This window comes from Rhagoletis pomonella, unplaced genomic scaffold (genome assembly GCF_013731165.1).
Source record: "Rhagoletis pomonella isolate Grant_MI unplaced genomic scaffold, Rhpom_1.0 Rhpom_scaffold_00007, whole genome shotgun sequence".
NCBI lineage: Eukaryota > Metazoa > Arthropoda > Insecta > Diptera > Tephritidae > Rhagoletis > Rhagoletis pomonella.
Genome location: NW_023458561.1, coordinates 32,049,570 through 32,063,180, shown reverse-complemented (window position 1 = coordinate 32,063,180; position 13,611 = coordinate 32,049,570). Strand labels below are relative to the sequence as shown.

At 33.5% G+C, this 13,611-nt stretch overlaps 1 protein-coding gene across 5 annotated transcripts in view; it reads right to left on the bottom strand.

Annotated features, from left to right (window-relative positions):
* Window positions 1-13,611, bottom strand: part of LOC118742618 (serine/threonine-protein kinase N) — a 131,729-nt gene that overhangs the window by 38,498 nt on the left and 79,620 nt on the right. For 4 of the 5 annotated variants that reach the window (XM_036474826.1, XM_036474829.1, XM_036474827.1 and 1 more), the window contains exons 1-3: window positions 12,802-13,409; window positions 8,305-8,620; window positions 2,203-2,750 (exon numbers count right to left, since the gene is read on the bottom strand). In XM_036474826.1, coding sequence (XP_036330719.1) covers window positions 2,203-2,750; window positions 8,305-8,620; window positions 12,802-13,065 — 1,128 coding nt within the window. In that variant the 5' untranslated portion in view covers window positions 13,066-13,409. Of the gene's footprint in view, window positions 1-2,202; window positions 2,751-8,304; window positions 8,621-12,801; window positions 13,410-13,611 lie in introns of those variants that run through there. The other variant, XM_036474828.1, reaches the window with a different exon arrangement.

Here is a 13,611-nt window from a genome sequence, read left to right as displayed (position 1 = left end):
TTTTCATTTTAAAGGTTTAAGTTACTTCAAAATTTTAACATTAAACGGTGAAAATGTTCTTCTTGCCAAAGCGAACCAATCTAGATTAATGAAAATAGTGTGATTATATGACGATGGTTGGCGAAACAAAATTTCCAATTCCACAACAACGGGTATATGAGCACGAGTTGTTATTTTTACTTTTTTAGTATATCTTTTTTAAGTTTTCATTTAAATACAATTTCCCGATGGAATCTTGTTTTTGATGCAAAACTGAAGATAATGCATTGTCTAAGTTAAGTGTGCCACCAACTTGTGAGATTTGCTCATAAGTGTCGCGACTTTTCATATTTGTACCGATTAAATCCCGATTTTCAATGTTTTCTTTATTAATTTAATAGAAGTCTTCCTGTACTCTGGTCCAGAAACCATTTTTCGGACAAACGTGGCAGCACCTTCGTTATTTCAAATAACATAGAATATAAGGTAGCCGTAAACATAGCCATCTAAACATCCTTATTTTCTATTATCTTTGGTTTTCTTTTATTTTCTGAAACTGGTACTCTCACTCTCCAGCAGTTTATCATTCTTGCTGTAATTTTCTTTAAGATTTTTATAATTATTTGTTATTTTTTTATGAAATTATACTAACTTGAATTTGATAAAATAATAAAAATTATACTAATTTTCTTCAAAAATTCATATGGCGAATATAAGCTACATATGTATATACATATGTACAGTTGTCCAAAAAATAATAGGAGTGCGATATTTGACCAGTTTTGGCTATTTGTCTTTTGTTTATTTAGTGTTCATAATTTTTTTTTTTTATAAAAGTCTAGCTGGTTATACAACAAACACCATATAAATTCAGATTTCAAACTTAGTCCGAAAATTAAAAAAATTTCACGTTTTTTCCATACAAAGTATGTTTTGACAATTTTCTTTTATATGGAGGACACTGCCAGCAAAAAAAAAAAATTGCAAAAAATTCTATTCGAAAAATTGCTGGTTGCGACCCAGAAGCAACTAGTTTCAGGATTTTTTAAAGATAACTAGGCTGGCTTTTTGCACTGAATATTTTCACATAGATACTCGTAGTTATGTGCAATGCGTACGTGTGCTGCCATATTTCCACCATCTAATTAGAGTGAGAAAATTTTATTGTGGTGCCAAATTTTAAGAGAATTCTTTTATAGCATAATCAGTACAGTTTTTATTCTCAATCCGAATACATAAATGTATGTATGTATTTTTGTATTTTATTCTAATTTCGTATTTCCTTTTCTCTCATTTTATTTTATTTTGTTTGTTGCTAATGTAGTAAAATAAAAATAAACCTCGTGAAAATAAATACAAAAGGCGTGTGCATAATTTATGCGTCTTTATGATGTCGATGTGTACACCAGCACATCCCTGATGACGATCAACCAAAGTTTATGTGCACTCATACATTAACACATATGTATGTATATATGTGTTCCCCCGTTTATGTGTAATAATTGGGCGATCGTACACCAAATTTGCGCAAATCAAAATGGAGCTGAGCAATTAGCCTAAATTTCATTAGGTGGCAATAGGGGCGAGCAGAGTGAAATAAACATTTTTTCGCACATGTTTAAATTGACTTACAATTTTTTTTAACCATGAATCATACAATGCGTTCCATGTAAAATTTCCGCATGTACTATTTTTTGTTTTATCTTGTTCTTCTCAGAAGAAATTAAGAATTAAAAAAAAAATAATAAGTAATTAAAAAATTTAAGGATTAAAATATTTAAGGATTCAAAAAACTCAAGGATTTAAAAAATTTAAAGATTTAAAAAATTAAAGGATTTCAAAAAAAGGATTTCAAAAAAAGGATTCAAAAAAATTTTGGAATTTAAAATAATTTAAGCGCTAAAAAATTTAACGATCAAAATATATGAAGATTTAAAAACATTAGACTTACAAAAAAAGTTTCTAAAATTATAAAAAAAATAGGAATGTAAAAAGCAAAAAAAAAAATAAATAAATATATTTCATATGTACATACAGATCCGACTGCGCTCTAAAAAACTAGAGATCGCTTTTAAAAAAAGACATATTTAAGAATAGCCTAACTCGATCTGCAAATATTTCAAATCCGTAAACCAATCCAAAAACAAGTAAATAAGCAAATAAATGCATATATATGTATGTATGTATGTACTTACATACGCATATAAAATAATGCTCACTTACCTCTTGCAACGCCTTCTTATCGGGCACTTTATTATTCTGTAGGGTACGTATCACATTCTTTGCTCCATCTACCACAGCGGCCTCTATGCGTAAACGATGCCGCAACTCTTCGATACGCTCTTCGAGCGTCGTCTCCAGCCGCTGTGGCTGACCGCCATTCTCGCCATCACCACTAGCCGCAATAGCTGCCTGTGCAGACAATTTATGAGCATGCTCCTTGTTCTGCTTTACTTTGAGTATGCGTAGCCGCAGGAATTCAATTTTCGCCTTTGAATCGGCTAGCATTTGCTGCGCCTCGGCTAATAGCTTCTTGTCGCGCCCATGATGACCATTGGCCAGGGACTGTATCATATTCTCAGCGCCATTCTTTACTTTCATTTCGATATTCAATTGCTTCTCGAGTGAGATGAGCATCTTGTCATTCGCTGAAAGTTGTTCATGTCCGCCACCAATAAGACCACCCCCATTGCCGCCACCACCCAAACTAGCGCTGCTGACACTGCCGCCCAAAGTAGAGGTTGGCGTCGATAGATTTGAAGAATATCCATCTGAAATAAACGAAAAGATAACTTTATAAAAGAATAGTACCGAGGTTGATAAAAACAAGAAACAGACAACATTCCAAAAAAAAAAGTTTTACCGCTCGTTCAACAAGATATAGCAACTATACAAGCTCAAGCGTTAAAAATGGCCGGTCCCTTTCGAGGTATACTTTCAATTAGATTTTCATTGTCATTCGATGGGAGAGTTCGCCAAATCCTAGTTATAGGCAAGGAGACTTCAAAAGTCTACGTTTATTAGTTTTGAACATTTTACCCAGATCAAAATTTTGAAGTAAATTTCCGAAATACCCACATTCACCGTTTGAGAAGCACATTCAAACATTTATTTTTGAAAATCTTTATGCCTCATTACCTATGCAAGCTTCACCGGAACACTCGCCCATAAAGCCACTTATCAGAGGACCTTCGTTCAGATCAAGCGATTCAGCCCGATACAAAAAATCATTATTATTACTTAGTAGACAATTACAATTTTTCTTTTTTGTCTGAGTTCGAACAGGTCAATGTCCAAAAGGAACAGCAAGACTATGCCTGGTCTTCGCAAGAAGATTTTTCTATTCCACTAAGTATAGTTTTGTGGTCTGTGTGTGCGGGGCGGACTGGGGCTTCACACCTAAACTGGCAAGGTGGATGTATGACGTCATCTCCAAAGACATTCTAACTTATGCTGTGCCCGTCTGGTGACAGAAGGCAGTAGTGAAGTCCACGCAGGCTAAGCTCAGTAACTACAACGGCTAGCTTGTGTGGGCATCACTGAATCACAGAATTTCAAGGTATTTTTCCCCAACATAACTAACTGGGACAACGGACGAGCTAAACCCCCGAAGGAAAGTCATATTTGGTATACTGAAGCTTCAAGACTGAACCCAGCTTGGGAGCAAGAGTCTATGGCATACAACCCAGAAGGTTCCATTTCACCACATGCGCCAAGATAATTTTATCTTTCAAACCGGTATGCCATTGAACTATGCCTGAGGCAGTATGAAGAAAGTGGGGCCACCAACAAACACATCTACATACACTCGGCCAACAGAGCGGCCGCTCTTAAGGCGCACGAGGTCACCTCAAAGCTGGTGTGGAGGGATTGCCTTCAGCGTTTGATACTTATCGCATCCAGAAACAGGTTACACCATATCTGGGTACCCAGATACAGTGGGGTAATGGGCAATGAATGATGGGCAGATATGCTCGCTAGAAAAGGCGCTGCACAAGGATTCATTGACCTTTACTGGTCTGCCATGAAGCTCTGTTATGCGAAACCTCTATATCTGGATGAAGAATGAAGCGTAACAGTATTGGACAAACACGAAAGCAGCCAAACAGGCTAAGTCCGTCATTCCGGGAATATCAATTAGGAGAACCGCCTAGCTTTCACTTCCTAGGATCACCGCACCTATAAGCACACTACCTAAATAGCATTCAGCCAAAGGACCTCGGGAGGTTTCTTAGTAAATCGTGGATCAAAGAAGACCTGTAGAGGTGTTTTACAGTAGATTTTGTTTCGGTTACCTTCTTCCTCATCTAAATATACCATAAGCTCCATCTTGGAATAAGATATATAAATGTAATGTCCAATCAACACTAGCGCCTCCCGTCAATTGCGCAATCATAACTCGTCTAACCCTAAAGTTCAGAGAGTGATTGTGTGTAGCCTCCAGTCAAAGCTCCCAAAATGCACTTCTTTTACTTGAGTGACTGCGTAGCATTGTAGAGAAGCTGCAATGGGGTTTCCATCGCAGTATCACAGAATGGATTCGCAGCCTGCATTGATTCGTCAGTATCCCTGTAAAACATGAAGCTTGCCTTCGGTAGAAAGTAATTAGTTTCCTAAACCTTTTGAAGTTGTAGCTTTCTACACGTTTTTGGGCTGCCTTAGCTGATGTGAGCTTTGACAATGGGTTTTTCTAGCAGCCGCTCTTCTGTTTTTAATTTTTCCTGATTACCCCAAATAGTATACAGAATTCCACAATGACTACTCTGTCAGATGAGAGGTGATAAAAGAAAAATAACCTAAGTCCTTAGCTGCCCTTTTTATTTCCAAAACCCAGTTTTCAAAGCCTTTCAACTGTCACCGATGTATTTATGAAAAATGTAAGTATTATTTATTCTCTTCAGCTGTCCACAAGTCTAAATTTTTATATTTATCAGGTTGATAATAAAAGTAATTTTATAAAATAAAGTTAATTACCTTTATTATCAACCTGATAAATTTTAAAATTGATTGGTCAAACTGGGTATAATTCTCAAAAACCTTCGCTAGCACGCAGGTGATAAAAAAAATGTTCCTTCAAAATAAAATCACTAAAAGAACGATATTTTTGTGATCACATATGTACATACATTTACATACATATGTATGTACATTAGACTGATTCAAAAGAATCGACTAACTTTTTGAACAGCCCCCCTCTTCAACACTTTCGGGCGAATGTCAAAGGATGCCTTTTTAAAGCGCAACCCTTAATAATAAGTTTAAAACGTACGGAATGGCGGTTTTCTATTTTTCATATAAATTACAAAGCATAAATTTGACTTGGAGTGTGAATAACTGTTAAACCAATAGGTTTATCAAAAAAAAAAATTATTTTGTAGAACGTCTAATTTTCTACAAAAATATGTATCGCACTTTTTAGTTCGACAATTCATAGCCGCGAGAACAGATTCCAAAGATAAAAACAATTTTTTCTAAGTCATTTATATGGAAAATAGAAAACCGCGATGCGCGACCTTTTAAACTTAATATTAAGGGTTGCGCTTTTAACAGATATCTTTTGGCCTCCTCCCAAAGGTATTGAAGAAGGGGCTTTTTTAAAAAAAAAAGTTAGTCTTTTTTTTTAATCAGTCTAATGTACAAACAACATATGTACTTTTACGAAGATGAGCGAGCTTACATAATTACCATTACAATTACAATTGCTCATCTAGAATAAAAGAAGCCATGACGAAATACTATGTATGATGGGTTACATAATAAACAAATATGTACCAGTACTCTCTGTCATATTACGTATTCCAACTACCCATCCGTTCATTCTATTTGTTCAATTTATTATTTTTATTCATAAAAACATGAATACACGACGCGGATGCCTTTTCACTTTTGAGGTCATAGATATAACAACAATGGCCTATGTGCATATATGTATGTATTTTCATGTCTGCCTACTTACTGGATGTTTGCCAGCTATTGCCCTAATTCATTACACAGGCGGCAATGGTTGGGAAAATTTCCAAAGCGGACGACTATTTCTACCAAGCCCTTATGCTTCAAAGTTGGCATTTATGAATGAACAGCTAGTGCTTTGCTTAGTTGGCGTTCTCGATTTCAGAAAAATGTAGATTATTGTAGCGCAATAATTAATTGGCAATGCTTCAACTAGTGATGATCAATGTTGCCAGTTTAGCCTTTTTGAGGCTTGAGGACATTTCGGGTCTAACTTTTAATTTTTTTCTCACCTTTTTTGACAACATGAATATTAAAATGAGAATACTATCTCAGATTGAAAATCAATGGCGAAAACTTTTAACCAATCTTAGTACAACAATTGTGTTCCTGATAGTTTGAATGAAAACCCGTTTCAAGAACTTTGCAAACTAGCTTCAAGTTTTCTTGATTTGCCATTCAGTAACGCTGAGATTGAGCGGATTTTAAGCGCAATAAAAATTATAAAGACTAAGCTACAAAAAAAAATGTTTTTTCTAACAGCGGTCGCCCCTCAGCAGGCAATGGCATGCCTCCGAATGTATTCCTGCCTTTAAAAAGCTTTTCGAAAATTACCGTTCGGAGACGGCATAAAACTATAGGTTCCTCTATTTGTGTAACGGTGACAAATACAAGACGCACACCACAAATTGGATCGTGCTTTTTCTTCCACATACAGTGGTGGACAAATTAATAGGGACACGACATTTTACAAAATTTTGCCTATTTTTCATTTCTTTATTTAATATTTATTACTTTTTTATAAAGATGTAGTTCATTATCTAAGAAAACCCGTCTAAATCAATATTTTAAACTTTGCGCGAAAATTATAAAAGTTCTGCAAAATCGCCTCTAAATTTTAAACTTTTTAATCCGATGTTTCAGTTTTTTTTTTAATTTTGCAGTTCCAAAGCCGCTTAAATTTTAGTGGAATAAAGTGTAGTTCCTAAAAAATTTCGTTGATTTTTGGCAAATTTTTATAAACGCATTTTCTTCCGTACAAAGTACATTCGAATAATTTTTTTTTAGAAAAAAGTGCGCAATGTGTAATGCGTAATTCCAACTTGCACTTTATTATACTAAAATATAATGGACTATAAAACTGCATCAATTCTGCAAAATCTGATGAAAAGTTGAAAATTTAGAAGCAATTTTGTACAAAGTTTGAAATATGAATTTTTACCGTTTTAATAAGCTAAACTTTTATATAAAAAAAAAAATATTAAATAAACAAAAGAAAAAAAGGCAAAATTTGTTAAAATGTCGTGTCCAAATTAATTTTTCGACCACTGTATGTAAAAGCACTACTTATATGGAAGAACTTGCCCAACATCTTTCGGAAAATAAAAATATAAAAATCAACGCGATTTCTAGGTCATTTAAGCTTGTACTTTATTATGCGAAAACATTTTCTGAAATTTGAATGAAAATTTGCGGATTTTTATTTTCGTTCTAATTTCGTAATAAGTTTGTATATTTGATTTATATGGTTTTTGTAATAGTATGAATTATAATTGTATATAAAAAAAAACGAAAAATATTTTAAACATTGTAAAAAAAACCTAACTGTATAGGTACTTATTTTTGTTTGTGTCCACTTGACTCCGCGTGATCATTACGCTATTTTTTGGTGGTGTGGCCATTACGGATTAAATACTCACAAAATGTTCCATCCATTGTTTACTAAAATCATATAACTGAAAGTTTGAAACTTTGTGCAAAATTTAAATAAAATTCAATAAATTTTCAACTTTACTTTTTTAATCATAATTTTTAGAAAATTTATGGGTACGCAGTTTTGTATCCAAGAGAATTCTAGTAAAAGAAACGGCAAATTTAGACCGGCTGAAAGATCGCGTTGAATATTTTTTTTTTCTGCGGCCCACAGTGGTCTGAGAGTGGCATAAAGTCCTAATTTCGAAATGTGCGGAAATATCCAACTAGGTGGTTGACTCGATTCGTTAATGGCCCTTGCCACAGTAGACCGATTTTTACTACATATCTCTCAGATTTATGACTTCCTAGATTAATCCAAGTTACAAACTGAATTTAATCTCAGTGTAGTGGGCGTGGCAGTCCGCTAAATTTAACGATTTTTTTTCATATTTATTCGTTCCTAGGCAAAAGTAGTCCACGTTCCAATTTTAAGCGAAATCAGAGCGCATTTACTACTTTTTGCCACATCTTGTATGGGGCTCATCCACTGAGCGGCCTCTTACTTTTCGACTTAAATGATTTTGGTTAAAGAATGGGCAAGCTCTTTATAAAAAACTAACAAAACAAATTTTATAAATGTTTTGTGAATATTCAAAAAAAAAATCTCATTTTTTTGCTTACCTCTTCCATTGCTCACAGAGTTGCCTTGTGTTAGAAGAATATGACTTTCCAATTCTTGCAATTCCGACTTCAACTCAGCCAGTTTGCTATTGCTTTTCTTTACGATTGATGCCACATCGTTCAAGGATCGTCGATCTTTGGCCACTTCGCGCAACTTTTCGGCACCTTCTTTGATTTTCAGCTCTTTGCGAATTTCCCGTCGTATCGCCTCTTTAATTTCTTCCAGGCGATTGGGCAGCGCACTCTCGGGTAGATTATCAGTGAAACCATATTTATGGCTGAGCTCGTAAAGGACGGGATGTTTAATGTAGTCACCCTAAAAAAAAATTAAGAAAAAAATCTCATGATTAATATATAAAAAAAAATTTAATTTGTGATTTTAGTAGTTTTTATGCATACATTTAGGATAAACATACATACATGTGTATGTAAGTAAGAAATGATTTGCTTGAAAGATAAGCAATCGGCATGAAAGTTTTTTGAATTTTGCTAAGTCTTTTATTAAGTTTGAAACTGTGATTTACACATTACATTATGAATATTTTGAAAATTCAACACGTGGTCATTTGCTTGAGTCACTGTATGTACCACCAATGTTAATTTTATTTTAATTTAATGGTCTAATGACTGATACCTAGGATCTACCTAATTATTTACTAACTTTTAGTACATTATCTAATATTATTGTCTTTCTACTCAAGAAACCCGTTGAACTTAAAAATTTTGTGTATTTATTTTTTAAACCTTTTTTTTGTACTTTTTCCATATATGTAAACATGAATTTCTTATGCAAGAAAGTTGAAAAAATCTAAAATCAACGGAATTGTTTAGCAACTTCAAACTTGCACGTTATTATACCAAAATTTAATAATAGGCTATACTTGTGCATACCAAAAAATTCATCGACTTAAAAGGTTTGCAGTTTTGATGAAAATTTGTGAATTTTTCTAAATTTTATGCGAAGCAAAAATCTCACTGTCCAATTTCGACTGTTTCTCATTGTAGATATACTTTTTTTTAACTACAAACTACCGCTACGAAATTTCCAAATTAGAGCGGCGGGACTGTAATCGATTGATATTTATTTTTTTTTACTTATTTCGCTAAAATACCTTAACCTTTTTACGACAATATGTGAGAAACTATGTACAAACACATATACATGAGTACATTGTATAATCAACATATAGATCGAGAGGAGAAGGCGTACACGTAAGGAGGCACTTGAGCCATAAACAGCAAAACGGTAACATGCACTTGGCATTAATTACGAACATAAGCGCACAACAAACACACTTACGCACATTCGTCCACCTACCAACTAATTCAATTTCAAACACGATATAATCTATCAAAACTGAAAATAAAAAATAAACACAAATAAAATAAGTAAACATACATACATATGTACACACATGCATGCATAAACATACATATAACTATATGTATATACATGAGTATGTAAATACCTTGCAGGAAATTACTATTATGTTTTCAATACGCTTTCGTTCTGCACTTCACAGATGCCTCTTCATATTTCCTACACACAAATTGTTTCTTTGAGTAAAGAGTATCCAAATTCGAATCATTTACTCACTGTATTTTTATTTCAAAGTGGTATTTGAATTAGTTGATTAAAACAAAAAAAAAAAAAACATAAATGAAACCAATCCCGTTGCCTTTGAGAAAAGTCAGCGATACCTCCCATATAAACTCAAATTTTGATGACACATTCATATTTACCTCTGGAAATTGCGAACAGCGTCGCACACGGGCAGCTAGAGTTAGAAAATAAACATAAATGCTTTAATATCAGAAAATTAAAAAAAAAAACATTTTTTTTTTTTTAATTTAAATAAGTGGACCAAGTTCGGTGGAAATCGATAAAGCGGCTATCGATATACATATACATATACTTCCATGCCATTGCCATTTTTCAAAAATCTATAATCTCGTTTCTTGTTAAGAAATTTTATTTTTTTTTCCAATATACCTGCATACATATTACGTTCTCGTGCCGAGGCAATAACTGCAACAAGTTCGGTAGAAATTGATAAATCGGTTACCGAGGTACACATATCCACATACATATGTAGGCATTAAATGGCGATGCCACGTCCATGGCCATTTTCCAAAATTTTTTGTTAATATCATTTTCTGCAAGAGGATATTACAAATATCGATTTTGAATGAACTAGTTTAAGCAGTTACTAACTTATCGCAGTTTACGCATTTCTGTAAATTACCGTTCAGAAATTTTAACAGGTTTCTTGGTTGCACCCTAAGCAATATTCCTCCCGAATTCGGTGGTAGGTAAAGCGGCTACTGAGATTCAACATTTTATTACAAGCCGGCGATGCAACGCCCATTTTCCAAAAAATTCATAACTCTCTTATTTTGTTCCGTTATATGGGAGGTGGGCGAGAATATTGTCCGATTTCGCCCGTTTTAAATACCAACATACCTTGGATAAATGGCAACCTAAGTACCAAATTTTGAGATATCTTATATTTTACTCGAGTTTTAATTTTCAACACGACTTCTTATAAAAATTTTGATTAAGCAATTTTCTAGCTCCCATTTAATTTTATCATATTAAAGTGCAAGGTTTCTAGTGACTAAAAATTGCCTCAGTGCCATAAGCCATACACTGCACCAAAATCACAATGGTTTTTCAACCCATTTATTGTTTGATTTTTGTATGGTAAATACACCGATTGTAAGAAGTGGATTTGAAGTTGAGCATTTGAAAATACATTTGTAACTATGGCTGGCTGTACCTAAACGTGCAGAGATGCTTGCTGTTATTTGTTAGCTTCCAGCAGGTTCGGGTTCGAATGCCGTCATAGGCAAAATATAATTTCCTATTTTTATTTTTGGTTTTTCCTAATTACGAAAAAGCATCTGAGAAATTCAAACGACGAGAAAATGCATTCAAGTTGAACATTTGAAAAGATATTTGCAGAACAGTTGTAGCTGTGTGTGCAGAGATGCTTGCTGTTATTTGATAACTTCCAGAAGGTCGGATTTAAAATTTCGTATAAAAATTGTTGTTTTATGACTCAAAGCTATAAAAAAGCATCTGTGAAGTACAGAACAAAAGCGTGTACAAACGAAAAACTATATCAACAATGACACTGTACATATATTAAACATAAATCATTTTGATTCCTTCTCAAGTTTGAATTTGGTATTATTAACCAATTTTGGTGATTTTTTTTCAGTGTAGTCGTGGCGCGATACCACAACCTTGTGCAATATAATCGATAATTTGCGTTTTTTGCACTGAGTAGCAAAGTGGCTTAAAATTGCTAATTTTGCACTAGTTTCAAACCAGATCGGTACGTCACTAGTTTCGGTTTTTCCTACAGGGTATGTATGTGCATGCATATGTTTGTGAATGGTCAAATAGGCTGGCAATTCAACTATATGAAGGCGAATGGACGCAAACTAACACACACACACACACTCACGAACACACATAAAACAACAAGCAGAATAATTGAATTAATTTTCATGGCCAAGAAAACAATATACGATAAATTAACATTTTAAAATAAATGAAGAAAATGTAACATGGAAGAAGACACTGAAAGAAATTCTTAAACGAACTTACTCGTACATACATAAATATGTACAGTCACTCACAGAAGTATTCGTAATTTAGTTTTCTCACAATATTCCAAATTTTTTCCATCACAAATCTTTTTCGTTAATTTTCATTTAAAATATAGCTCATTCTATAACAAAACTAAAACTAAAATTGAACGGGCTACAAAATTGCATACCGAAAATTTTTCTAAAAATTCTGAATAAAAAGTTTGAAATTTTGATGAAAGTTTTTTTAAATTTGACTCATTTTTATGAATTTTGTACAAAGTTTGCAAGAATGCTTTATATGGTTTTTGTTATAGAATGAAATATATTTTAAACGAAAATTAACGAAAAAGATTTATGATGGAAAACATTTGGAATATTGTGATAAAACTAAATTACGAATACTTTTGTGAGTGACTGTATGTATATACAAAAGTCAAACGCATAAGGACAAATATGGCAATTATGGCAATATTGGCTACACTTTAAAGGTTTCCCATTCCCAATTGTAAGAAAAAAATACGTACTGCATATGTATCTACCTTGTAGTTATAAATGAGACTTAAAATGTTAAATATTTCTGTTTAAAACACACAGCCTGCGACAAAACAATAGCACTTCAACATTTGGAAAAGTTTTGACCAAATATTAGTCTTTTGATTGATTAATATTCATTTATATCTCATTAAATTTTAGGGCAATAAAGTTATTTTTACACATTTTTTTTTTGCTCACGGTGTTTACAGTTTCTTCTATATAAAAAAAAAAAAATAAAATAGTCAAAACTAGTCAAAACGTAGGGTGCTATGGTTTTTTCGCGGGCTGTATATGTAAATACATACACACGAGTATGTCGAAGATATTTTGCCAACAATGAAAATGTACGAACAAAATTTTTACCTCATCATCGTAGAATACTGAGGATGCGTGCGTGCTGACTGTAACGCAAATGGTGCCGCGACGTAATGATTTCAACGATCCTTTCGACACTTTCCGCACGCGTATCGATTTGACTGATTTGGAACGTTGTAGCTCCATGGGCGATATATATGACGATGGATCTGGCGTGGTGGGTGTGGTGGAGCGGGGTGAATCAGATGCCGAGGTCGATGATGGTCCATGTAGACTAAAATGCGATTTGACGCGCAGAAAGAACGCGTGCATAGGTGAGAACTTTGCGAAAAGAACAGTGGTCGATTAACGTCGGCTATTTTAAAAGACCAATGGGAAATGTGGTAGTTTCCGGTAGTAGTTTGAGTTGATGTTTACCCGCTTTATTCAATGTTTTAGAAAGTTTGCAATTTTAGTAATTTTTTAGTTCACTTCTTTTTCATACATATTTTGTAATTTTTTAGCGTTTTTTTTTTGCTATTACCAATAATGCTGCCGGTTAACCTCTGCCGCCCCCTTTTTAACACAGTAGTTGTAACGAATATATAGAATAGATTTGGAACCAAATCAACAGCACAAACCGCTATTGGAAACATTAAGAAGCTTGAGATTTCATACTTTACTATGTCGTGCAGAACAACAACAAAATTATTATTTTAAAAACATTTTGGTGAAGTTACAAATTGCCTAAAAAGGTATTGTGAATCCGCTAAATATGTATGGCTTATTTTTACTCAGTGCACGCCATTCCAAAAGCATACAAATTTGCTTATATTATTGTATTATTTTTTATTATTGTATTATTTTTTATTATTGTAT